At 45.0% G+C, this 25,203-nt stretch overlaps 3 protein-coding genes across 4 annotated transcripts in view; 1 reads left to right on the top strand and 2 right to left on the bottom strand.

The window, feature by feature from the left end:
• Positions 1-1,062, bottom strand: part of rasal3 (RAS protein activator like 3) — a 13,998-nt gene extending 12,936 nt beyond the window's left edge. For both annotated transcript variants that reach the window (XM_083694010.1, XM_083694011.1), the window contains exon 1: positions 9-1,062. In XM_083694010.1, coding sequence (XP_083550136.1) covers positions 9-711 — 703 coding nt within the window. In that variant the 5' untranslated portion in view covers positions 712-1,062. The remainder of the gene's footprint in view (positions 1-8) is intronic.
• A 12,093-nt stretch (positions 1,063-13,155) lies between these two features.
• Positions 13,156-18,999, top strand: LOC310821533 (CCN family member 1-like; the record flags this gene model as incomplete). The annotated part of the gene is made up of 5 exons (XM_083693620.1): positions 13,156-13,206; positions 13,994-14,207; positions 15,261-15,626; positions 15,862-16,040; positions 17,233-18,999. The coding sequence occupies 5 exons, from the start codon at positions 13,156-13,158 to the stop codon at positions 17,536-17,538; spliced, it is 1,116 nt and encodes a 371-aa protein (XP_083549746.1). The 3' UTR covers positions 17,539-18,999.
• Positions 19,000-19,096: 97 nt separating this feature from the next.
• LOC310821455 (ATP-dependent RNA helicase DDX39A) lies at positions 19,097-24,787 on the bottom strand. The gene is made up of 10 exons (XM_083693497.1): positions 24,720-24,787; positions 23,722-23,930; positions 23,433-23,560; positions 22,885-23,161; positions 22,251-22,369; positions 21,320-21,451; positions 20,930-21,039; positions 20,633-20,777; positions 19,823-19,970; positions 19,097-19,383 (listed from the first exon to the last, which is right to left on the bottom strand). Exons 2-10 carry the CDS (start codon positions 23,927-23,929, stop codon positions 19,367-19,369), a joined length of 1,284 nt encoding a protein of 427 aa, XP_083549623.1. The 5' UTR covers position 23,930; positions 24,720-24,787; the 3' UTR covers positions 19,097-19,366.
• Between the last annotated feature and the right edge of the window lie 416 nt (positions 24,788-25,203).

The following is a 25,203-nucleotide window of genomic DNA, read 5'->3' as shown; positions in this document are numbered from 1 at the left end:
CAGCTCACCTGCTAGGAGCGTGGGGGTGCTATTCCGACTATGTAGGCGGGGCCTCTTCAGCTTCTGAGAGACGGTCCGCAGGTACTTCCTGAAGAGTGCCCCCCCTCCCCCCCTCTGTGGTGCGTCCGAGGGGGAGACCCCTGCCCCGGTCCCTGAAGATTCTCCCTCCGTTGTTGAGGAGCTTGAAGCCGCCTGGGCGGAGGATGAGGGGGATGATGAAGATGGGGACAGGGTTGAGAATAGGGACCCCGGAGGCTCAGACAGGGCTCTCCTAAAGGGGTTCTTCCGAGATGCTGCGCTCTTCTCCGGCTTGGATGATGCCTCCCCACCTCCTCCTCCCCCTCCTCGCCCCAAGGTGGAGGATGAGGCCCCGGTGTCCTCGCTCAGGGCCTTGCGCCAGCTCTGCATCTTACTCCATTTTGTGGAGGTCGCGGCCTTCTCCACCTTCTCCACCTTCTCCACCTTCTCCACCTTCTCTGTTGTTGATGTTTTTGTTGTTGCTGTTGTAGTTGTTGTTGTTGTTGCCCCTCCACCCTCTCCTCTTGCCACGTCCAGTGTTGCCTTGGTGACCCCAGTGTGCCACTGGTACGTATTTAGGGTGTCAACATCCTCCAGTGGAGGGGTGTCTTGAGGAGTCTCTATCACGGGGTCCTTTTCCTCGGGTAGCTGCTGAGCTGCCTGTTCAGAATCCGTCTCCTTGGTCGTGCCCATTATGACACTACGTCTCACTGTAACTTGTTAGTTTTCCTTTCCCTCCACCCAGTGCACTCAAGAATGCATGGAACGAATTTGAATATGTCAAAAGTCACTGTGTGACGTTTACCTGCCTCTTTGAGGTCTACTCCAGTTTTTCCTCAGATTCTCTCTCTTGTCGTGGAACTTTGGCAGACCGACTAAGGGAGTCTGCTGCGTTGTGATCAAGATGGCTGTAGGATGTGCATCACTTGCTTCTCTCTTCTCTCTTCTCTCTTCTCTCTTGTTTCCTGTCTTGCAAAATATCATCCGGCAACATCAGTCTGGGTCTTTCGTATACGTGCGTGTGTGTGTGTGTGTGTGTGTGTGTGTGTGTGTGTGTAAAGGTGTGCGTGTGCGTGTGTGGTTGCTTTGCTGTGGCGTTTCCTCGCCCTCTCCCTCTCACACCAAATGGTTGCTGCTTCCTTTCGCGCTATTACTGACACGTTCATTTCTGAATTCTCATTGGTTTCTCTGCAATCTCTCTCTCTCTCGCTCTCTCTCTCTCTCTCTCTCTCTCGCTCTCTCTCTTCCTCTCTCTCTCTCTCTCTCTCTCTCTCTCTCTCTCGCTCTCTCTCTTCCTCTCTCTCTCTCTCTCTCTCTCTCTCTCGCTCTCTCTCTCTCTCCCTCTCCTACATTCTCAGTTTACACTCTCTCCTCTCCACCACTTCCCTTCTCTACTTCTTCTTCTTCTTCTTCTTCTTCTTCTCCACTCAGTCCTCAAACTGTTCTTTTACTTTACCTCAAAAATCTCCCTTCTCTCTTTCTGTCATCCTGTTCTGTGCTTTCCCCATATGTTTCATGTTTTTAATCCATGTTTTCGTTTCCTTGACCTGTGAAATGCTCTGGGAATGTGATAAAAGCACCATACAGATAAAATGCATTATTATTATTATTATTATTATTATGATGTGGTCCTCTGTGGTTCAGTTGGTAGAACATGGTGTTAACAACACTAAGGTTGTGGGTTTGATTCCCACTGGGACCATATATACTGAAAAATTTATGCACTCACTGCAATTGTAAGTCGCTTTGGATAAAAGCGTCAGCTAGTTGGCATATATTATTATTACTATGGCTTACAGGTTCTTGTCTTGAAGACATCAGCCTGGGCTCTCTCTACCTTCCCTAGGTCCTCAGGACCTCTTCTTGTGCATTGTCTCAGTATACATGTTTAAAACCGGAACTGAGGTCGTTGTTTCCTCAGTGAACTTCACCTTACAGAGTCACAGGAAGTCTGTCAGTTCACCAATCATTTAGAAACGTTCAAAGCATGAGAGGGGAAGAGATGAGAGTAGGGGGAGGAGGTGGTTTTTCAGGATGAGTGATATCCTCTTTAGAGGGTTACTAGTATGTAAGATATTCTTTTCATAAACTGCTTTTTTTTATTTTTTTTTTATACCACCCTCCTTCCTCATTTTATAAAAAAATAAAAAAAACATTGACTGTGAAATTCAGTCTGATGCTTTCATACAATGTGAGTTCTGTGTTATCAATTTCAGAATCCAGCCAAGTGTGTCTTTCAGTTCTCTCTATGTAAAACAGCTTCATACATCAGATGCCGTGGCCTACATGGTTACATAAAAAGACATAGAACATCTCAGTGACACTTACATTCGCATAGTACCGTATATAGATGCTTCAAAGATGTTCAAGTAACTATCAATAACTGTTCAAATAACTATTCTCTAACCCTAAACCATATCATGTTAACCCTAGCAAGCTGCTGCATTTCAACAGAGTCTTGCAGTTGATACTGTAAGGATCTGTAGGGAACTAAAGTGGGAACAAGATGTCAGCGGCACCAAATGAGAGATAGTATATTGTGTGTGGGATGCCTGTGTCTGACACAGATGAGTAAATGTGGTTCTTCGTGCTCAGTAACTGTAGGGCTGCAGTTTCCTGTCAACGCAAACAACACTTCCTGTCGGCCAGGTTTGTCAGACTCTCTGCAAACCTCTTCCCATGTTGACGTTGTTGCTCTCACAGTTCTTCTGACACACCTGTTTTAGATTATAATGTTTCCCTCCCACACAGGGGCCCGGTTCGAATACTCTTAAAATGCATGCTTCCTTCCTTGAAGAAATCACTGATCTGACATGACTTGATTAGCAAAAACCTTGAACGCAGTTCCTCTGGAGAGAGAGAGAGAGAGAGAGAGAGAGAGAGAGAGAGAGAGAGAGAGAGAGAGAGAGAGAGAGAGAGAGACAGGGATACTTTGACCTGTCTAATCATACTAGATCAAGGATGACTTCAAAAGAGGGAGGGAAGAAGTGTTTGAACAGGGCTAGGGCCTCCCTGTTCACCCACATCATAAGTTACATCTTCTTTCTTTTTTGAAGTGCAGAACAACACCTGTTTTTAAACCACCAACACCATCACCACCACATACTGTCCTACTGTACATATACATAGGGACACCGAAGGGAGCTAAAATACCAGTGACTCACAGTGACTCTAGAGTGTCCCCAGTACGCTTATACTGCAACTGTCAGTGGAGCCATCTGACAGCAGGGTCCTGTTATATGTTATTTATCATCATCATCATCACCATCACCATCATCATCATCATCATCATCATCATCACCACCATCATCATCACCAACATCATCATCATCACCATCATCATCACCAACATCATCATCATCAGCATTAGCATCATCACCATCACCATCATCACCATCACCATCATCATCATCACCCTCACCATCATCACCATCATCATCACCATCACCATCATCATCATCATCATCATCACCATCATCATCACCATCATCATCACCACCATCATCATCACCAACATCATCATCATCATCATCATCATCGACCGTGTGATAGCCACTATCAACAACAACAAAACCTCACGTGCCGAAGCCTCGTAGTTCACTAGAGGTGATGCCCTGATACATCACGTGTATCACCTTTCAGTTAATCATTCATACCGGAAGTTGATATTACTGATAAATACAGTATCGTCTGATCAGTAACATCATAAAATAAGAACCGCCTGACTTTGTCAGCAACATAACATATTTTACCTGGTCTTCCACCGAAAATTGGCAATGACCCCTACATTAAGTTTATGAGCTTTCGTGGCCAAAGTTCCACTGAGCTTCATTAACAGCCAATAAACAGGTAGATCACTGATTATAAATGTTGCTACTCATAGTACAACCTGTGTTATGGCCCTACATAAATGAATAGAGACAAATATATAATGTGACTTGCCTTGAAAAGTATTCTTACATTGTTCAAACTCAACTCAAGATACTGTATAAAAAACATAGGGTGACATACTGCATGTGAGGTCAATTAATATACTCTGGTTTCTCTTCATCACGCAAAATTAATATGTTTTCCCCTCAGAGATGACTACTTCTTCACGTCTAAATACACAAACACACACACACACAACATAGAAGCAGTTATTGCAGTAACACTTTATATGAGGCACACACATACTGTATTATGCAATATATAATAATAATAATCATTATCATCATCATCATCATCATCATCAGATTATGTTTTTTTTTTAATGTTTTTCGACTGATGGAAAATGAATGATAATGAATCAGGATCAGTAATAAGACGTTTTAATGCAGTCATACATGCTTCTAACATGTGTTATAATGTATAATATATTATAACATGTGTTATAATGTGCTATGAGCATTATAACATGTGTTATAACATGTGCTATGAGCATTATAACTGTAGGACTATGTTACTGTTATTTCTACTGTGGACACTTCTCTACTCTCTGTTGCAGCCATAGAAATAACTATACATACGTTTAAAGTATTATATTCGAAAAAACAAGATTTAATGTTGTTATTTCCTTTATTTTCCTATGTTGATTTGGCACATTTTATGATATCCAAGTAGAGCAATAAACCAAGTAAAAAAAAACCTGTGTACAAAAAATATCAACATGTTATTTTGTACTTTGTTCATTTGTCACGGAAATTCATACGAAAAAAACAACCGCGCCAAGTTAATGTTTGAAAATAAATAATTGTTTCCTTATGGCCACGTGAGTTAAGTGTATAAAAGCGCTCCTCTTTCTCTCGTTGATCAGAACCCAACGAACCGACCTGAGATTCACGCTCTAACAGGTAAGTCCTCTACGCTGACCTACACACTCTCTTGGTATGCAACAAATACTAACTACTCTTACTCTCAATTATTACATTGTTATATTCAGATTGTTTCCTGCATTTGATATCCTTTGATTGTTATGTGTGTCTCCTTTTCAGAAACCCATCATCACCATGGCGATGTTGACCTTTTCTCTGCTTCTCTGCGCTGCAGTTGCCCTGAGTGCAGCAGGTGAGAGAGACAACAAAACCAATTACACTATTACACCTTTCTTCCCCTCCTTCCCTCCTCCCCTCCTCCCTTCCCTTCTTCCTTCCCTTCTTCATCCCCTCCTTCCTTCCCTCCTTCCTTCCCCCTTTCTTCACTCTTGTAACAATGTTTTCACAGTATTGACACATTTCTCCTTTTAGAGACTCTAACCCCAGATAGTTCAAGTAGTGTCAACTGATGTTTATGTTGTCGTCCAGGAGTTGAGGCCCAACCTCTACTCTAACTTTGCCTGTCCTTGTTTCAGGGCCTCTACTGGGGGCACCAGGCGAACAGCTCCCTCCTCTTGGTGAGTGTGTGAAACTCAACCTCTGGTAAATAAAAACAGAGGTCAGGTGGTATATGTTGGTGAAATTCGATGCTTTGTATCATTAGCGTTTGGTTCCACCGTTCCTTATGCGGTACCTCTCTCTGTTCCAGACTCCTACCTGGAGGCACCTGTGGATGGGCTCCCTCCTCTTGGTGAGTGTGTGAAACTCAACCTCTGGTTGAAACAGAGTCTAGGTGTCCCGTGGTCAGGTTTTAGATGTTGATGAAACTCCATGCTTTGTACCACTAGTGTTTGGTTCTGCTCATGCAGTACCTCTCTCTGTTACAGAGCCCTTGCTGGAGACTGACATGGAACAGCTCCCCCCTGTGGGTGAGTGTGTTATTAGTTATCTGACTGTCAACAGAGTTGTCATGTTGTCATAAAAGAGTTGTCATGAATACCATTTAGCCAGATTGTATCTAAATTGACTTCCAGTACAGTGAGTAAATAAATACATTATTTGTACAAATGGTCCCAGCGGGAATGAAACCTTAGTAATCTTAGCATTGCTCGCACCATTCTCCACCAACTCCATTCTCTACGAAGTGACACACAGCACCAAGTATTTACCCGCTCATAAAAGTGTCCTCCTCCTGACCTTGTCTTCTGTATGTTACTGTAGAGTTTATGGGTGTCAAGGGATATGACCAGGAGCAGGGCCCAGAGATTATGGATGCTGAACAAAATCTACCTCTGAGTAAGTCTACTTTTGCTATTTTTTGTTTTGTTTTGTTACAAAACATTCTGCCTACATCGTTGTGTCTACTAAACACAAGCCTGGTGTTTACTTACTAGTGCTGTGCAGTAGTTAATTAAGCCTATATTTACCTGCTTACAGATACAGAGAGCCTTGAGGAGTTGGATGCTGAACAGGGATTACCTCTGGGTGGGTGTGTTTACTTCCTGGTTGGAGGGTTGCTCCAGAGAGAACCTCTCTGGTAGGCCTGAATCAGGCCGATTAAGCATTACATCTCCACAGTGGTGTATCCATGGTGATGATGTCCTGATTCAGGGCTAGGACCAAGAAGGTCTTTGAGTTGACCCTTATCTCCCTCTTACAGAGGATCTGGAGAGGATGGAGGAGGAAGAGGAGGGGCCACAGAGCAGGAGGAGTTGCCCATCCGGTTGGTCTGGATATGGGTCACACTGCTATGTGTATGAAAGAGGGAGTAGGGCATGGGCCCACGCAGAGGTATAGTATTGTAGTAACTCTAATGCGAAATTAAGTAAATCTCCATTTACTGTAAGGCTGAAACATGGGGTTGTATACATAGTCGGAGTGTTTAGCTTCAAAATGGCCGACATTTTGCTGAACTCTGTCTAATTGAATGGTTCTGGAGAGCTCAGTCTTCTCAAATATTCTCTCTCTCTCTCTCTCTCTCCCTCCCCTCTCTCTCTCTCTCTCTCTTTCTTTCTCTCTCTCCCCCTCTCTCTCTCTCTCTCCCCCTCTCTCTCTCTCTCTCTCTCCAGAGGAACTGTGTGTACAAGGGAGGGAACCTGGCGTCTGTCCACAGCTCTGGAGAGTACAGCTTCATTCAGGCGTTGATCCGGAGAAGCACCGGCACAAACACTGTGTCCTGGATTGGTGGCAGCGACTCCGCACACGTATGTGTCCATAATCCTTTATCTGAAAACTTCATAGTAACAACAATCAGAGTGAATAATGATTATTGAGATACTGAAACACTTGGTGAACAGTGAATTGTTCAATGAACTTTGCCTATTGGAGAAGAAAAGTATGAAAAAGCTAAGGGGTATTCGAAGAGAATCGTTAGGTTCTCTCTGACCCCAAACTGATCTCTTCCTGTCTCCTACACAGGAGGGCATTTGGCTGTGGAGCGATGGGTCCAGATTTTCCTACAGTCACTGGAGCAGAAGAGAGCCTGACAATAACCGCAATCAGCAGCACTGCTTGGTTATGAATTATGGAGGTACTGGAGAGTACCATTTTTACATTAATATGTTTTTAGGGCATTTCTGCTTTATTGGGATAGAGACAGTAGAGATTGACAGGAAGGATGGGAGAGAGAGGAGGGACAACATGCAAGATAGGTCGAGGGTCGGAATCGAACCAGGAACTTTGCGATTACGTGGTGAGCGCATTAGTGTGCTACGCCACTAAGCGCCCCCGAGAGTACCATTTTTAAGTCAATGCCTTCAAGTTGATGAAATCAAATCTCAAACCATTATGGTCACCTCTGTATTATGATGTAATTCACAGTTCTTCACTGTTTGAAACAAAATGCTGATTGCTGACTGTTTTTTTACTCTGAATTCTTATCAGTTCATACATTCAGTACATTGCTCTCTTTGTCTCTTAACCACAGGTAGTAGAGGCTGGGATGACCAACAATGCTGGTATCAACATCCCTCTGTGTGTTCCCGAAGTCTGTGACCTCTGACCTCATCTCTGTGGATATTACTGTACAACGGATTTCTTTCTTTTTGCTATGGTTTTGTATAGTGAATCTGTGATGATTTACAGAAAGATAATAATACTTTCTCTTTTCCATTTTTACCGTAGTTATTAGTTACTTACTTATTAATGCTTTTGTTTGGATATATAGATATATTTTAAATATCTCTTCCTGTTTGATATCCAGGATGCTTTTGTCACACATTTGTATTTTTGTATGTAATGTTTAGTGTAAGTGTTCAATAAAATTGGATAAAATTAATACTGGAGTGTGAATTATCTTATCTTCTCATTCTCCTCTACACTCTATCACTTTGGGCATAGCACCAAGAAAGTGATACCAAGAATTCAATGTTATGGGGTTGGACGGTGGTGTAGGGGTGGAAGGGGGTGGAGGGGGTGGAGGGGGGTGGGGATCTCACTCCTCCTCTTTATGGAGACTAGTGGAGCACGTCATCATATTTCAGACTCCTCTGAAGAACCTTTAAACCCCCCTTCTCCTTTCCCTTCTTCTTCTGTTTCTTCTTCTCTTTTTTCTTCTGTTGATGCTGATGTTAATTTGAGTTATTTTCCATTTATTATAAGACTCATCTCCATATTCAATGTGACACTTCTGACACAAAAATATATTTTTCAAAAACGCTATTACAAGGCATGTTATGATTGTCGATAGTTTCGTTGTCAAATAAATCATGACTGATTCAATGGTCTGTTTCTAAACTTCGGAATGCTGGGATGGTTGACACTGTAACATCCTTATAATTGCTGGCAACATGCTGCCTACCTTGTAAACTATTTGATAAATGAATAAATCAATATAATCAGTCAATGAATGCTATTCTGGAGTGAATTATTATTGAGATACTGAGTTTAACCCATATTTAACAGTTGCCTTGCAGTACACCCCTCTACCACTGGGTGTCCCCATTGCACCAGCTGTATAGATGTAGAGCTCATACTGTGCTCAATAATGTTCTACGCTAACAGTTTGTGGCCATGGGTCGAAGAGTCTGTTAATTAGTTTGACCTCAGAATGAACATATACCGCTTTTCAAAATACATATTTTCAATAGGTATATGTATATTTAATATGCATATGATTCTGATCATAATCCTATTTCTCTTTGTCATCATTTCACCGCAATGTCAATAGTCTCTCCATTGTCCCTCCAACGTCTATATTCTCCCATCTGCACAATTACTTGTTATATTACTTGCTGTCTGTGTATTTTGATGTGATTGCTTGATTTTAAATACTCGATGTATTTTAGTTTTCATGTAAACTGCCGTGTGAGTATCCTGACAAACTTGAACTTGATTCTGCTTCATACAGGTTGTCTGTACCCCAGTCCTCACCCAGACCCTCTGTCTGTCTCTGTTGGGGAAATCAATACAGGAGTTCCTGCTCAGTGATAAAAATAACTGTGAGAGTGTGGAAATCCAAATTCCTCCTCTCCCTCCTTCCCTCTTCCTGTCTCTCTCTCCTCTACATTCATACACAAACTTCTCCTCCTCTCCTCCCCTCCCCCTCTCCTCTCCTCCCCCTCTTCTCCCCCTCTCCTCTTCTCCTCCCCCCCTCCCCCTCTCCTCCTCTCCTCCCCCTCTCCTCCTCTTCTCCTCCCCTCCTCCTCTCCTCCCCCTCTCCTCCTCTCCTCCCCCTCTCCTCCCCCTCTCCTCCTCCCCTCCTCCTCTCCTCCCCCTCTCCTCCTCCTCTCCTCTTCTCCTCCCCCCCTCCCCCTCTCCTCCTCTCCTGTCTATTTCAGGACACGCCCTTCATTTCCTGGTGTCTCCTCCGCCTCCACCTATATCAGACAGTTATTTGGATAATTGCACGGGAATTAATTAACTATACGTTACATAATATCTGTGTATCTGAATGTATATAACCCTCTTGTAATGCAGAATTATGTAATCTTGAATGTAGGAGTCATATGCTAAGGCTATATTAGTCCCGTGTTTTTGTGTGAAATACCAGAGTCCAAGCAGTTAGCCCCACCATGGGGCAGAGCACATTCACCCCTCCCCTTGAAAAAACAAACTGTGTTACCGCAGAACACCTGTCCTCCCTCTCCCTACTTCTCCCCCCTTTACCTATCCCTCTCTCCACCTCTCCCCCCTTTACCTATCCCTCTCCCTACTTCTCCCCCCCCCTTTACCTATCCCTCTCTCCACCTCTCCCCCCTTTACCTATCCCTCTCTCCACCTCTCCCCCCTCTGCCTATCCCTCTCTCCACCTCTCCCCCCTCTGCCTATCCCTCTCTCCACCTCTCCCCCCCTCTGCCTATCCCTCTCTCCACCTCTCCCCCCCTCTGCCTATCCCTCTCTCCACCTCTCCCCCTCCGTCTATCCCTCTCTCCACGTCTCCCCCCCCCCTCTGCCTATTCCTCTCCCTACTTCTTCTCCCCCGCCTCTCCACCTCTCCATTTATTCTTCCTCTCAGACAAGCCCTCAACTCACTTTTTCCTACCAACCTTTTTCTTTGTTCATTCCTCTCTTCAGCTCTCTTTCTTTCTCTTCATTTGCCCCTTGGTCTCTCTCGTTCAGTGTGCTGTCCCATCCTGTGCTGCTGTTATCTGTTATCTGTATCGAGTTTCACGCTTTGTTGACTGGCCATAGAAACAAAATATCAGCTATTTCCTGCCTAGTGTTATATTGTGTATTGTGCTGAAGCCTACAGTGTGTGTGTGTGTGTGTGTGTGTGTGTGTGTGTGTGTGTGTGTGTGTGTGTGTATCAGATTGCTATTGACAGTCACCTTGAAACACCTCACACTGAGGATAACCTTCTCCACCAATCAAATCTCAAGGCTGCCATCGCCCATTGACAAAAAAAGCCCCCCCCACATGTCTCTGTCCAAGACATGTCTGTTTCGTTCAGCTGCATCACCAGTGAGGAGGGAGAATATAGATCCTGCGGTCACACAGGTGTCCCATAACCCCTGTGCCACAGACTTAGAATAGATGGGCCATGGCTTTGCCTCTGTTGGGCACATCATTAATGCTGGGAACTGACAGCTTCGGTTCTACAAGGGTTCTTCTCTGGTGACTAGCCCGACTGTGACGTCTCGCCCTGCTCCTTAGTTTGTGTTTTTCTTTGTTTCCTGCCAGTCATTCTTTGTTTCCTGTTTTATTTTGATATACTCACCTCTTCTCTCATTTCAGATACTTCACTTCCTGCCCTTGTGTGTTTCCCGCCTGTGTGATTGTCTACCCCGCCCTGGTTAGTTTCACCTGTCCCTCATTATCCTTCCCTCTCCAGTGTATTTTGTCTGTGTGTTCCCCTTTCTCTGTGCCAGTTTGTCTTTGTACCTTGTGTCAAGCGCTCCAGCGGTTTTGCCTAGTGTTGAGTGTTCCTGGTTATTTTGATCTCTGATAGTTTACCTGACTTTGCCTTTTGTCTTCTCCTTGCTGGATTTACCTGCCTATTTCCTGACTGACCACCTGTGTACTGTACCTTAGTAGTAAAGACTGATTTTTTTGATTGAAGATTCTGTCTTTGAGTTGCATTTGAGTCCTTTGCCTGTGTTACTCCAGTCGTTACAAGACTAAAACTGACCTTTTTACCCCAACTCTAACCCTAACCTTAGCCCTAACCTAAACCACCTTTTTACCAATTTGGAACTTCAACTTCGGTTTGCTGGTCATGCGTGTCCCTTTTAGTTTTTCCCGATCTACAGCAGCGTTTCCCAAAATGGTGGGAGGTCAGAGGTCAGAACCCACTGGTGTGGGCCTTGGCTTGTTCCTTCTGAGCTCGCTAGAGCCTGACGCCAGACAATACGTCTTGTTTTGTTTATGAGGTGAGTCACAAGAACAAAAGGCCAACAGCCGGTGTGTTTGAAAGGTTCCAGAAAGGTTTTGGAACCACTGAATGACAATGGAACGCCTTGCGTACAGGCAACGCCATAATACTGTGGTTGTGGACCACCGACTGAGTCCGAAACACTAACGGCTGCTACCCAGCTTTGGTACCACTAATATTGGCGTTAAAATAGCAGGTCATCTGAGTGTATTCACAAGATCAGTGTTCATCGCTCTTGATGTTCTTACAACACTCTCTCCCGATCACATTTCATGCACTCTTTCATCAAAGGCGGTCTGTGTTTTAAATAGGTGCGGCAGGAAACCTGGGTGGCCGCATGGGAAGACAGGCGATGAAAGAGGGTGAGAGTGTAACTACAGTGGGCTTGGTAAAGAATAAACTCATGTCTGAATTGTGCTTTTAGCTTTAGAAATAGTGTACACACATCCGGCGTATTTACAGGTGCAGGGTACAAAAATAACACATGAAAAGAAAGAAAATACCCACACACTGGTTGATGCTCACATGTCGTTTATTTGCAACGTTTCGACCAGGAAGGTCTTTGTCAGGCAGAATTGTGCTTTTAACAATAAACTCGATTTGCCATGAGCTTTACTAGCCTCCCCAAGCTCATTCCTGAGTCAGCAAAGCCCACCTAGATTCAAGGTGAAAAGGCTGGTCGACGTGGGGTTGTAGACCTAAACAATGACGACCCAGACAGTATCTGTCTTGGAGCTTATGAAACACATCTGTTCTGTCTACAAATGGACATGTATTCAAGTGTAGGTGCATAGAGGTTATATGTTCACTTTCCTGTAATAATGTAGCATACATTACTACTATTACAGTAATGTTTGCATAAACCCTCTTTCTAATTTTCTATCCAACATTCGTATGAAAACAGACGAAATTCTTAACCTTTTCCTGAAGTGGTGTTACTGTTAGTGTTACGGTGCTGTCTGCACCGCACCGGCCAGCTGAGTATATTTATCTTGGTGTTAACAGAGCCGAGGCCACAAAGGTGGAATGTGGGTAAATGTGACTTGAAAGCACCGGTTACATTTTAGTTTTTTACCCATAAAATAAATACAGAGTGGTTTCTGCAATTTTATGAATGACTGTATTCATCTCAGAGCACGCCCCCCCAATCAATTTCTAACCCTTTTCTAACTCCACCCATTCGGAATGTCTGGCCCCCTGCCCAAATGTTAATTGGGTGGACATATGGTGGAGGGCGGAGTTTCTGCGGAGCTCACGGGGTTGGTATAAATTAGAGGAGGATATTTTTCTGTGTTGAATGACTGCGAGTAGGCTGCAGTAATTTAGTGATGGTCTCATGGAAGGAATACAACTTTTTTTTATACACTTCAACGATTTCTTGATTTCATCTGACGGAGCTATTTCATCTAACGGAGCTATTGCGACTGTAGCCTACTTTTTAAAAAATAGATTTTAAAGGTCAAAACTAAATAAGAAAGACTAAATAAGAAATTGTGTAACTTTTCTTTGAGCGTTTGGAATTTATCTGTTATGATGGAAAAATTGATAATACTAGTTTTTTTGACAACGGTGGTCATCAACCAGGTAAGTCTCACCTTCACTCTTGCAAATGTTTTCCGTTCAGATGTCCCGACAGATTCGATGTTTTGATAATTACATAATCAACATTGTCAGTTGATGAGCGCGTATTTCTTGATGATCGTATGATTTAGTGGTTTGACTTTTATGAATCAATAGGCTACACAATACGCACTTTTGACTAGAAAAGTCTCAGTCTAATTTTCCTCAAATAAAAGTAGGCATGTCTTCCTCAAGACACTAGTTTCGTCTAGTTCTGATCTGCGGCATGTGTCTGCACGTCCAATATGTTTGACTCAGTGATCCTTTTTACTGGAACACGTTGGCAGCGCGGACTGATGTACTGTGACTCGAATCACGAGTTGGCAGGGGATTGGGTACAAAACTTAAACAGCCGTCTAGACAGTCCCAGGGATGACTGAGTAAGGTAGCAGGGACATGACTCATTATGCTTACAGTAGCCTACCTTGATTATTATATAATCCTCCTATGTCCTCTCCTTTCATAGTCTAACTATAATGATGGTTTATATGATGGAAATGGGCCAAAAGGACAGACAATCATAGACTGAAACACATCATTTGAATCTCATCTGTGAACCACAGAAAAATAGTCTTCCTTCCGGAAAAGTCTAACATTTAATCGAAATGTCATCCTTATAATTCAATCTCCCCGTTTGTGCCCAAGTACCTAAACAGCCCCTCTCCCCCCCTCTTCCCCTTCCTTCCCCCTCTTCCTCTTACCCTTCCTTCCCCCTCTTCCTCTCCCCCCACCCCCCTCTTCCCTCCTCCAGGTGAGCACCAGCTGCCCAGCGGTATGTGAGTGCCCAGCGGTGCCCGCCGCGTGCCCCCCTGGGGTGAGTGCGGTGCCAGACGGCTGTGGGTGCTGTAAGGTGTGTGCGGCCCAGCTGAACCAGGACTGCAGCCCTGCTACGCCCTGCGACCACCACAAGGGCCTGGAGTGTAACTACGGCAACGACGTGACCCTCGCCTGGGGCATCTGCAGGGGTAAGAGGGGTGTGGGGTCGTGTGTGTGTGTGGGGGGGGGGGGGGGGGGGGGGGGAGTTATGTAGTATGGATGATGTGTGTACAGTATGTGTAGTCTGGAAATGTGTGGGGTTAGGTTATTAGTGAGAATAAAACTGCTAAACCACGTGATGAAAACCACCATAACCCCAGTGCTTAACACATTGTATCCCTGTGGGGTTAAGAAATTTAGATGAGGCTCAATCTCAAAAGACCAAAATGGAACCATCCTCACACCAAGCCAAGATTCCTCCATAGACTAAGAATAGAGGCTCGTCTCCATGGTAGTTGACAGAGAGTCTGTCTCATTACCCTACCAGGCTTACTTCCTTTGACCTTTCCGTGACCCCCATGTCCTCAGATCTAAGCGTTCCCACCGGGTTTCTGTGTGTGTGTGTATTCCAGTATCAAGTTATTGTGTGTTTGGTTGTTAGGGAGCAGGGTTGGTTGGTTGTTAGGGAACAGTGTTACGCAGGGGAGGCTTTCAGCTGGTGCAACCGGAGTATGTGACAGATGCCTTCCAGCAATACCTGAGATTGTCCCACGGAGGCTCTTTTCCTTTGACTTTGGAGGAACACATCCTTGGAACCAGTGGAGGCTGGTGGAGGTAGAAATCGGAGGATGGGCTCATTGTAATGCTTGGAACGGAATGAGGAATGGTATCAAACATGTGATTCCATTGATGTTCTTCCTCATTCCATTCCATACATCACAATGAGCATGACCTCCGTTTTCTACCTCCACCAGCCTCCCCTGCTTGGAACACATCCTTTAGACATGCCAGCACCAAACACGAACACGTGTTTGGTGCTCAAAATACCCCCCCCCCCCCCCCCCCCTCGCCCTTTAGTCCTTGAAGTCCTTATTAGCTTGTTACCTAATAAACAGTTCCTTGACTAAGGCCCTGTTGATGGGTTTTATGTGTGTGTTGTATGCGTGTATGGTCTTGATCCCAATTTAAAATGGCCCCCGGGGGGGAATGAATAAAGTTCTGTTGAATAGAATTTAATTGAACCGTCTCCATGTCTCCTGCAGCCAGAAAGGAGGGCCGGACGTGTGAGTACAACGGCCGCATCTACCAGAACGGGGAGAGCTTCCCCGCTGGCTGTAAACACCAGTGTACCTGCATCGACGGTGCCGTGGGCTGCGCCCCGCTGTGCACCAACCGTCTGCCCCCCGCCTCGCCCTCCTGCCCCAACCCCCGGCTGGTCAGGGTGCCAGGGCAGTGCTGCTTCACTGTGGACTGCCACAAGGGCACCTGGCGTCTGCCCCCCAAGTACCAGCAGCCCCCAGCACACCCCAAACCAGCGCACCCCTACCAGCCTGATAACAGGCTGGGCAACGAGCTGGTGGAGAGGGGGATGGGCTGGGAGAATGAACGCGGGAGCAACCACCTGCCTGGTAAGAGCTTTGGTACTATTGTGGTGGTCAACATTCACTTTCTGATGTTATCAGTATGTCTATCTAGATGATTTCCTTCCTATTGTTTTGTGCACCAGTCAGTATAGCTTGATCTTTCCCCTGTGGGGTGTCTACATTGTGTAACTCTCATCCTCAACTCCTTCCCCTCTATCTCTCCCCCACTCTCTTCTTCTCTCCCCCTTCCCTTTTCCCTCTTTCGCTCCCCCCCCCCCAGTGTGGAAGCATCCTCAGGAGAAGTGTGTAGTCCAGACCACTGATTGGTCCCAGTGCTCCCGCAGTTGTGGGATGGGCGTGTCCTCACGCATCACCAATGACAACGCCCAGTGTAGGCTGGAGAGAGAGACACGCCTGTGCACCATCCGGCTCTGCGCTGACGTCTCCATCCCACCCAAGGTGTGTGTGTGTGTGTGTGTGTGTGTGTGTGTGTGTGTGTGTGAGAGAGAGAGAGAGAGAATATATATATATATATATATATATATATATATACAGTACCAGTTAAAAGTTTGGACACACTTGCCAAGAGTGTGCAAAGCTGTCATCAAAGCAAAAGGTGGCTACTTTGAAGAATCTAAAATATAAAACATATTCTGGTTTGTTTAACACTTTTTTTGTTTACTACATAATTCCATATGTGTTCCTTCATAGTTTTGATGTCTTCAATATTAATCTACAATGTAGAAAATAATAAAAAATAAAGAAAAACCATTGAATGAGAAGGTGTGTCCAAACTTTTGACTGGTATTGTATATATATATATATATATGTGTGTGTGAGAGAGAGAGAGTGTGTATGTGTGTGCGTGTGTCCGTGTGTCCGTGTGTGTGTGTGTCCATGTCTGTGTGTGCTATCTCCCCCTCTATCTACCACTGATAACACTTTGATAACAAACCCATCCCAGGAGACATTGTGTGGGTTTCCTCCGCAGCACGTCCGATGGGAACAGGACAGCGTTGATTTACTCACAGTGGTGGCGGCGCCTTTTTAAATATAGTCCCACCCTCCACCCCCCACAGCACCCCCCACCCCCGGCATTCCTGCCAAGCAACTGTCCATGTCTGTGGACACAGCCAGCAGGGCGATGGTGTGTCTATATTAATCCCTCCCACCCCCCACCCCCTCTCTCTCTTTCTCTCTGTGTCTCTGTCTCTCCCAGCTCTCCCTCTCTTTCTCTCCCTCTGTGTGTGTCTCTTTCTCTGTTTTGTTGTGTGGGAGCTAGCCACACAAGTGGTTTAAGCCCTCTGTCTGTCTGTCTGTCTGTCTGTCTGTCTGTCTGTCTGTCTGAGTGCAAACAAATGGGTATCAGTGTACTCCCATAGTATTAACACTTTTGTTATGTCATCATTGTTGACGCTCTGTTAATGGCGTGACATTATCTCTATGTCCAATCAAATGCAGCATAGAATGTCAGGCTTTTATTTGTAGATAAACATGCTAAAACACAACAGTAAACAATTTTTTTTTTTATTGAAACATCACAAGTGATGAACACAATTATACAGAAAGAAATGGGTACATTATCTCTTTACTTGTCTAATCTTGTCTCCCAATCCCTTCCCTCTCTCCTCCCCCTCCTCCCCCCCTACAGAAAGGCAAGAAGTGCTCCCCCACCCACAAAGCCCCGGAACCCATGCGTCTCTCCTACGGCGAGTGTCAGAGCGCTCGCCTCTACCGGCCAAACTACTGCGGCGTGTGCCTGGACGGCCGCTGCTGCTCCCCGCGCCGCACGCGTACCGTCCCTGTGACCTTCGTGTGCCCGGACGGCGAGCGCTTCCAGAGGGCCTCCATGTTCATCCAGTCCTGCAAGTGCAGCGACGAATGCGGACACCTGAACGAGGCGGCGTTACCGCCACAGCACTGGATGTACGGAGACACGCACAAGTTCATCGACTAGACCTGGGTGGTGTCACTCTAGCCGTACTGACTGGGCCCCTTTAAGAAAGCCTGCTTGCGGATAGGAAGACATTTTAAGACTGTGAGAGTGTTTGGCTCTCTGGGCTTCAAATAAGGAACCAGACAAATGAGACCAACACTCTTGACAATGGGCAGTTAGAAAGAAAGAAAGAAAGAAGAGCCTAATGTTGACTAATAACAAAACACACAAGACTGTAATGCATTTGACTGGAGTGGCTGTGGATGATTGACAGGTGTCCTCCTCCTGGATGTGCCATAGACATAGGTCTGACTGAAGGCCTGCAGTCCCACCCATCTGAATCTCAGCACACTGATACCGCAGGACACCAGACGTGGATTGAGCCGTGGTTCCGGACCGTCTCTGGTCCACTAGAGAGAGATGAGAGCACATACAGACGTCTGTGTGGTTCTGATGGAATGACAGAGGCGTACGAGGTTCATGACTTTACGTGTGAAATAACTTGCCTTGCCAGACTTCAACCGACTTAATGGAGGTTGTCGCGTTACTGAAACAACCGATCATGCACTGAGAAGTGGTAATAAATGACTGACAGGCCTGGATGGGCTGGAAAAATCAATCTCAAAACGGGCAGGAGTGCCACACTGACAAGATGGAGCCCTCAGCTCAGCGCAGGCTACCCATAGATAGCGTTATTTATACCTTTTTCTTCTACAAAAGAAGTCGACACAGACTCTCTATCATGGAGAGGGACGATGTGGTTGTTTTCGACGCCTCGTTCAGATGACGAGCCATCTCGAATCATCAGAGATTTATGGATGGTAATGAAAGATAGCCTGTCTCGTTTTAGCCCACGGACTGCGATACTAAAAGGAGCTGTGTGTTGAGAACTGAGACGACGCGTCTCGGCAAGGACTTCCTGGACCAATACCAATTCCTTTCAAATGACCTCTAATTTCTCCCTGGCTCCATTCAAAACACATGCCATCAAATTCATCTATGTAAATGTCATAGATCTATCTATGTGTGTGTGTGTGTATTTCTGACACCCACAACATCCATCTTGTGATTTTATAACTTGTTATTCAATGCTGTAAAATACAATGGTCTAATTTTTACCCCATATGTATGTTTGACATATGATAAACATTACGCTACACACATGACCAATCAAATGACTGATTATAAAGGAAAGCCCTGTGGCGCAGGTGACACCGGTATAAGTTGGTCTAGTCATGTGATGCAGTTGGCTAGCCCAAGTTCTAGTGAGTTCCATGTGACGTTTTAATTTAACTCGACTTGTACCGTTTCAAATTCTCTAAATTGGCAGTCATCAGATGATGTTAAGTCAGGAGGAAGAGGGTTGGAACAGCAGAATAGGGGTCTTCCCAGCTATGCTTATAGTGCCCTCTGTGTGTGAACAAGCTACACTGAATACACTGTTATTCTGAAGTATTGATTCAAGTCTCCCCTGAAGAACTATACAGTAATTTGTGTATTATGGGGATGAATGTAAAACCAGTCTTTGCATTTGTCCAATGTGATTAGAAACACTCAATGGGTACTCCACACAGTGAAATAACATTGTATAAAAGTTTTAATTTCATGAAGCAAAAAGACAACCACGATTAACAAGGAAAACAAATTAAAACTGACAACCTCCCCCATGGGACACAGTAAAATAAAAAAAATGGATGCATCATGAACTATGATCACAGGAGATGAGGCAGGAAGGAAGGGGGGGAGGCTTTAAAATAAACGATCAGATTCCTTTTTTTCTTCTTTCTCCCACTCCAAAAAACCAGAACAGAGCGTACACGATCTTCACTGGGGGTCGAGGGACGAGCGCTCATCTGGACTGTTCAACTGAAACAAGGAAAAAGAGAAGACAAAAAGGGGGAGGGGTTTAATTCACACACCACTGCAACAAACAGCTCATTCAGATCACAAGATTTTAATAACTAGATGCAAATGCTGTAAAATGGTTCGTATCAGGGTTGGGGGTCCATTGGAACTTGCAAGAGGTGAAGAGTTAACTTAAAAAGAAATACATTTACAAATTCAATCTCTACTCATTCAAAGTGACCCCAGTCCTGGCTCATATCTCCTCAGAATGGCAAAAAAAACAGAACATCACAGAGCAATCAATGTGTGAATGAACAAAAAGGTGACATTATATACTAGCAACCCTGGCTCACAACATCTGTACCAGACCAAACAACAACCGCACCAACGAGCAGAAAAACAGAGCTGAGATGAGCACATCAGCACACGTTAAGCCGTGAATACTAGTAATGACGCTTACTGTAGGTGGAGATATCGATCTCCTCTGGGAGTTCTGCCACATTGACCTCGAAGCGGTCCTGTACGTCGTTCAGGATCTTGGCGTCGGTCTCGTCGGACACGAAGGTAACAGCCAGACCTTTCGTTCCGAACCTGCCAGCACGAGCCACCTGGTACAGGAGAGAGGAGCGTAGGGTTTGGGGGTCAGAGGAGACAGGATGGGTTGTTCATGACTCCAACATTGTGGTTACACACACACACACCACTCGTGTCTTGTATTGCCACCATACCACGGGAGTACAATAACATAAAAATAAAGTCATGTCAACTTCTGACATCTTTTACAAGGGATGGTTGTTACTAATGCCTTATGCAGATTGAGAGTAAAAGTTGAGCAGTAGTGCATGTAGCAGTGCAGTGGTTCCCAAACTTTTACCCGTCAGGTATTTTGTAACCTAATTGATATTCTATATTGATATTCTGATAATATTATTCTGTTGGATGGGGTGCATGCATTTATTTTTGGTACCGAGACTGCAGTCGGCTATTCAACAGGACTGTTTGGGAAGGTAAATCGCTGATTTATTTCACGTACCCCCCTAGATCGATCCACGTACCCCCACTTTGACAATAGTGGTAGTAGTGGGACCATATGTACAGAAGAAAGTATGCACTTATTGCAATGTAAGTCGCTTTGGATAAAAGCGGCAGCTAAATATGCATACTCATATTATGATTAAAGTATGAAGGACAGCGAGAAGAACCGCAACGTGCTTATTATATTAATATTATATTGATATTATATTAATAGAGAGTAGGATATAACACTGACTCTGTGCAGGTAGGTGTCAGAGTCCTCAGGCATGTCGTAGTTGAAGACGATGTTGACGCGCTCAATGTCCATCCCCCGGCCAAACAGGTTGGTGGCCACCAGGATCCTCCTCTGGAAGTCCTTGAACTGCTGGTACCGGGAGAGCCTGGGGGACAAGGAAGGAAGGGGGGGGGGGCTCTCTGTTACTACTTAGAAACTCAAAGTATGGTCTCAAACCCAAATCGTATACAAATACATTTCATTGATTGATGTGAATGTAGATGAGGCGAGTGTATTTCCCCCTCCGGTGTAACCCACCTCTCCTCCTGGGCCATGCCCCTGTGGATGGCGATAGCAGGGAAGTTCTGCTCCACCAGCAGCTGAGACAGGGCGACGCAACGCTGCACAGACTTCACAAAGATCACCACCTACAGGACAGAACACTGCTGTGAGGGCGCTGCAGACCAGCAGACAATATACGCATGCAATATACACAAACACAGTCCATGGGTTTTTATAGAATAACTTATTTACGGTATATATATATATTCAATTGAACGACAGCAATCCACTGAGTTATGTGGTCTAAGAATCTAGAGAAAAATAAACTATAAAATATTGTTTTTCTACTCGTGAAAAACAAGGTTGACACAGACATGGGCACACAACACACAGATTGACAGACACACACAGAGACTTGGTGTTTACCTGGTTAAACTCAAGCACGTCCAGCAGGTCGAAGAGCTTGCGGTTCTTCTCGCTGTCCTTCAGCTTGCAGTAGTACTGCTGCAGGCCGTGAAGCGTCAGCTTAGTCTCATCGTCTACAAACACCTCCATGGGCTACAGGGAGGGAGTCAGCTGGGTTAACTACACGGTTATCTCTCTCTGTCCCTCTCTGAATCCTGGAGTATGTAACATTTTGCTTTATAAATAACAATTGTTAGATAAACGTTTTTCCTCTTGCTGAAAAGTTATCTTGGCACCGACATGGCGATAGGTGGTGTGCTACCATTGAACAAAATAAGTCAAATTCTTTTAATTGAATCCATAACAGTTCATACGAGAGAGTGCATATCCTTTAGTAAGAGATTAGCGGATTTTCAAACGGTTGTCCTTGAGATGACTGTGTTCCTCCCCACAGATCCAGGGGCAGGGGGGGAGCCCCCTGACCCAGGGATTAGGAGAGGGTCACTCTGCCCCCCACAAATGGCCACTCGTGACACAGACAGCCACAAGTGGGCAAAGCTTAGAGGAACACGACAGGTAGTTTAGGCCAAGTAACAACTAACAAGTAGTTCTGGAATATTTTTTAGGTCTATTCCCTCTTTAGTTTGTTCACACTCATTCTGTGTGTTACCCCAGACAAGGACACCTGATTCAACTCCTCAATTTATCAGAGTATTAATTAGTCTATTCTGGTGTGCTAGAGTAGGGTTGTACCTGCTGCGAAAGCCGTGGGACCAGAATTTAAAACCTCTCGTCAACATGCCCCAGACACCAAATAACCATTGCTGTAGACGGACAGGAAATTGATTCTAGCCCATTGCGGGTGTGCTAGGGTTAGGGGGGGGGGATTAGTACGATCCTGTGTAAATTTCAGAACGTCCAAAACGTTTACACAGGCCTCCCGCTCACTTACATCCTGCATGAATTTGCGACAGACGGGGCGGATCTCCTTGCTTAGCGTGGCGCTGAACATCATGCACTGCTTCTCGTGGGGCGTCAGTCTGAAGATGTCCTGTACGTCACGCCTCATGTCTACGGGGGAAGAGGGAGAGAGAGAACACCACGTGATTTATTGATCTTGTTTTTTATACAGCGCATTTATCATTGAATATAGAGAATTTTTATCAATAGAATGCTCAAGACACCGAGTGAGAGGGTATGTTAATATTACTCTCTGAACTAAGACTACCGACAGATCCATGTTTTTGCCAAATGCATTCCAAATGCAAACACTAGTGCAGCGTCTCATGTACCACAAGGATAGTGTTTTTTTTTTTTTTTTTTAAATGGGGCTGAACTTCAGGATTTAACCATTGTCCTTGCTCCTGAGAATGTATTCCCTTAACAGCTGTTCACCAGAAGACGGACTCACTCCCCATACACACTCGGTAGATCCTTGGGACAACCATACCCTTAAACCGTACCCTAACTTTAACCCTTACCTAATCATAACCGGTTTAAAATCTGAATTTAAATTGGATTATGGCAGTTGGGCCATCCCAATGACCAGTCAGAATAATAATTTGTAAAAAATTCCAGCTACTCACCCAACTGCTCCAGCATCTTGTCACACTCGTCCAGAACAAAGTGCTTGACGTTCTTCAGGTTGAGGGTCTTGTTGCGGATGAGGGCGAGGATGCGGCCGGGCGTTCCCACCACGATGTGAGGGCAGTTCTTCTTCAGCACGTCCTCATCCTTCTTGATGGACATGCCACCGAAGAACACGGCAGCCTTGACCGTGGGCATGTACTTGGAGAAGCGCTCGTACTCTTTGCTGATCTGGAAGGCCAACTCTCGTGTGTGGCACATGACGAGCACGGATACCTAAGACAGACAGATGCTTAACAATGTGCTCCAAATCATTTTAAGCGTCGAACAATGAAAAGATTCCCTTCTAACAAATACATAAACTGCTAGTACAAGTTTGCCAATACTAGGATATAAAAGAGCTACTTGAACTCATTCAACAGAAAGACTACATACAGCACATCTCCATCATGCATGCGAGTAATGTGGTATTTTAACGGGATTTCTAGCCACAATGATGCATCACTATTCAACAGCTTAGAGGTGCAGGGTAATTCAACCCACTCACCTGGCCGTCCACAGGCTCAATCTGTTGCAGGGTAGCCAGTACGAACACTGCTGTCTTTCCCATACCAGACTTGGCCTGACATAGGATATCCATGCCCAGGATGGCCTGTGGGATGCACTCATGTTGGACTGAAAGACAGAAAGAAACAGCAATGTCAATGTTGGCTCTTTCCAATACAGGCGAGAAGCGCTTTTGAGGTCTTATATCATCATCCATATAATATACATTGACGGTGCCCTAACGCTAAAGCATTTAGGACCCAGGCTATTCTTTAGTATCCGAAAGTCACCTTCAGATGGATGTTCAAAACCACAGTCAACGATGGCGCGGAGCAGTTCGGGTTTGAGCAGGAAATCTCGGAAGCCGGAGCTGTGGATGGAGACGTAGGAACCCTTCATCTCCTTCTTGCTCGCCGGAGTGGCGGCCTCCGGGGCAACCTGCGGCTCCTCGTCCTCTTCATAGTCCAAAAGATCGTTGTCAACGTCATTCTCGGCCATGCTGTCAAAAGAAGAGGCAGTTGATAGACATGAGCCAAATGTTGAGTTAGACCCACCAGCCGTGCGTGGTTTAGCTAGCTATCCACACAGAGCTCAAGCAGCTAATTTTGCTAACAGGCCGCATTCACACCACGGCTTCCAATGTCCCACCGACAGAGCTGGCTTAGCTTGTAAACAAATGTGAATGTATACAGCCAACTAAAACACAGTTAGTTAGCTCAATTCCGGTGTAAAAACATTCGCGGTTTTGCTAAGGACCGTCTCGCTAGCCATCACCATCAGCACGCCATGCTCAAATAATTAATTCCCCAAGATGGCTAGCTAGTTGTTAGCGCGTCGGCTGCCCGTACGTAAAGACAAGTTAGCATGTCGCCGGCCCATACAAACAATGGGGACCTCCTCTCATTCAAACTTCCTTATATCATTACTGCCCAGTTAGATTGATCAATACTGCAAATTACATGCAATTATCCAGAAATAATAATCAGCAACATTATCAATTCCTAACGTGCAGCTAGCTACATAGTTCTTGCTAAAGTAATTCAGAACCAACCTGCGAAACGATAGCATTAGCATGCAAGCTAGCTGACGTGACGGTGCTAACCGCCAATGCGCACAAGGAGGTATTCGCTAGCGGGGAATTCAGACTGATTTCAGCAAAATACTCGATCATGACCGCTACAGCGGGACTTCAATGTAATCCTCATTATATGTTATAAATGCCTCATCGTAGTAGTGTCCGAAAAGGTACTCCGTAAGGCACAATTTGTGCGACAAAAAGCTGTTTTACCTTTCGGTGGTAGTTCAGTTCGGCTTCGACGAGTATCACTGCTACGATTCACATGGGCAGTACGCTAGTTATGCTTTTCTACGGAAGCAGCGCTCTCATGCATCCGTGGCCACTATTGGTCCGTTTTCAAGCCAATCTATCGAGAGGGGTCGCCAATCTAGCCATGACTGGTCCATGCAAATGTCAATCTTGACATTGTGAAAAGAGGGCGGGCTTTCCTCAGCTGTCCTGAACTTCAAATGAGGGCCTGATCTGTTTGTCAACATTTTGGACAAGAAACGAAACAGCTTTAATAATACGGGATGCATACATTCGTTAAGTTTATCTACCAATATCATAGGGCAGAATAAATTATACTAAGGGTAAATCAAGGTTTCATAATACACAATACAATATTTATTTTATCAAGTAAGTAGGGTTATTCAGAATATAATTTGAAAAGAGGTTGTACCAAAGCGTCTTTTAAAGATGATATAGATACTTT

This window comes from Argentina silus (assembly GCF_951799395.1).
Source record: "Argentina silus genome assembly, chromosome: 22".
In the NCBI taxonomy this organism is placed as follows: Eukaryota; Metazoa; Chordata; class Actinopteri; order Argentiniformes; family Argentinidae; genus Argentina; species Argentina silus.
The sequence above is the reverse complement of the archived record's forward strand: the minus strand, read 5'-3'. Positions and strand labels throughout refer to the sequence as shown.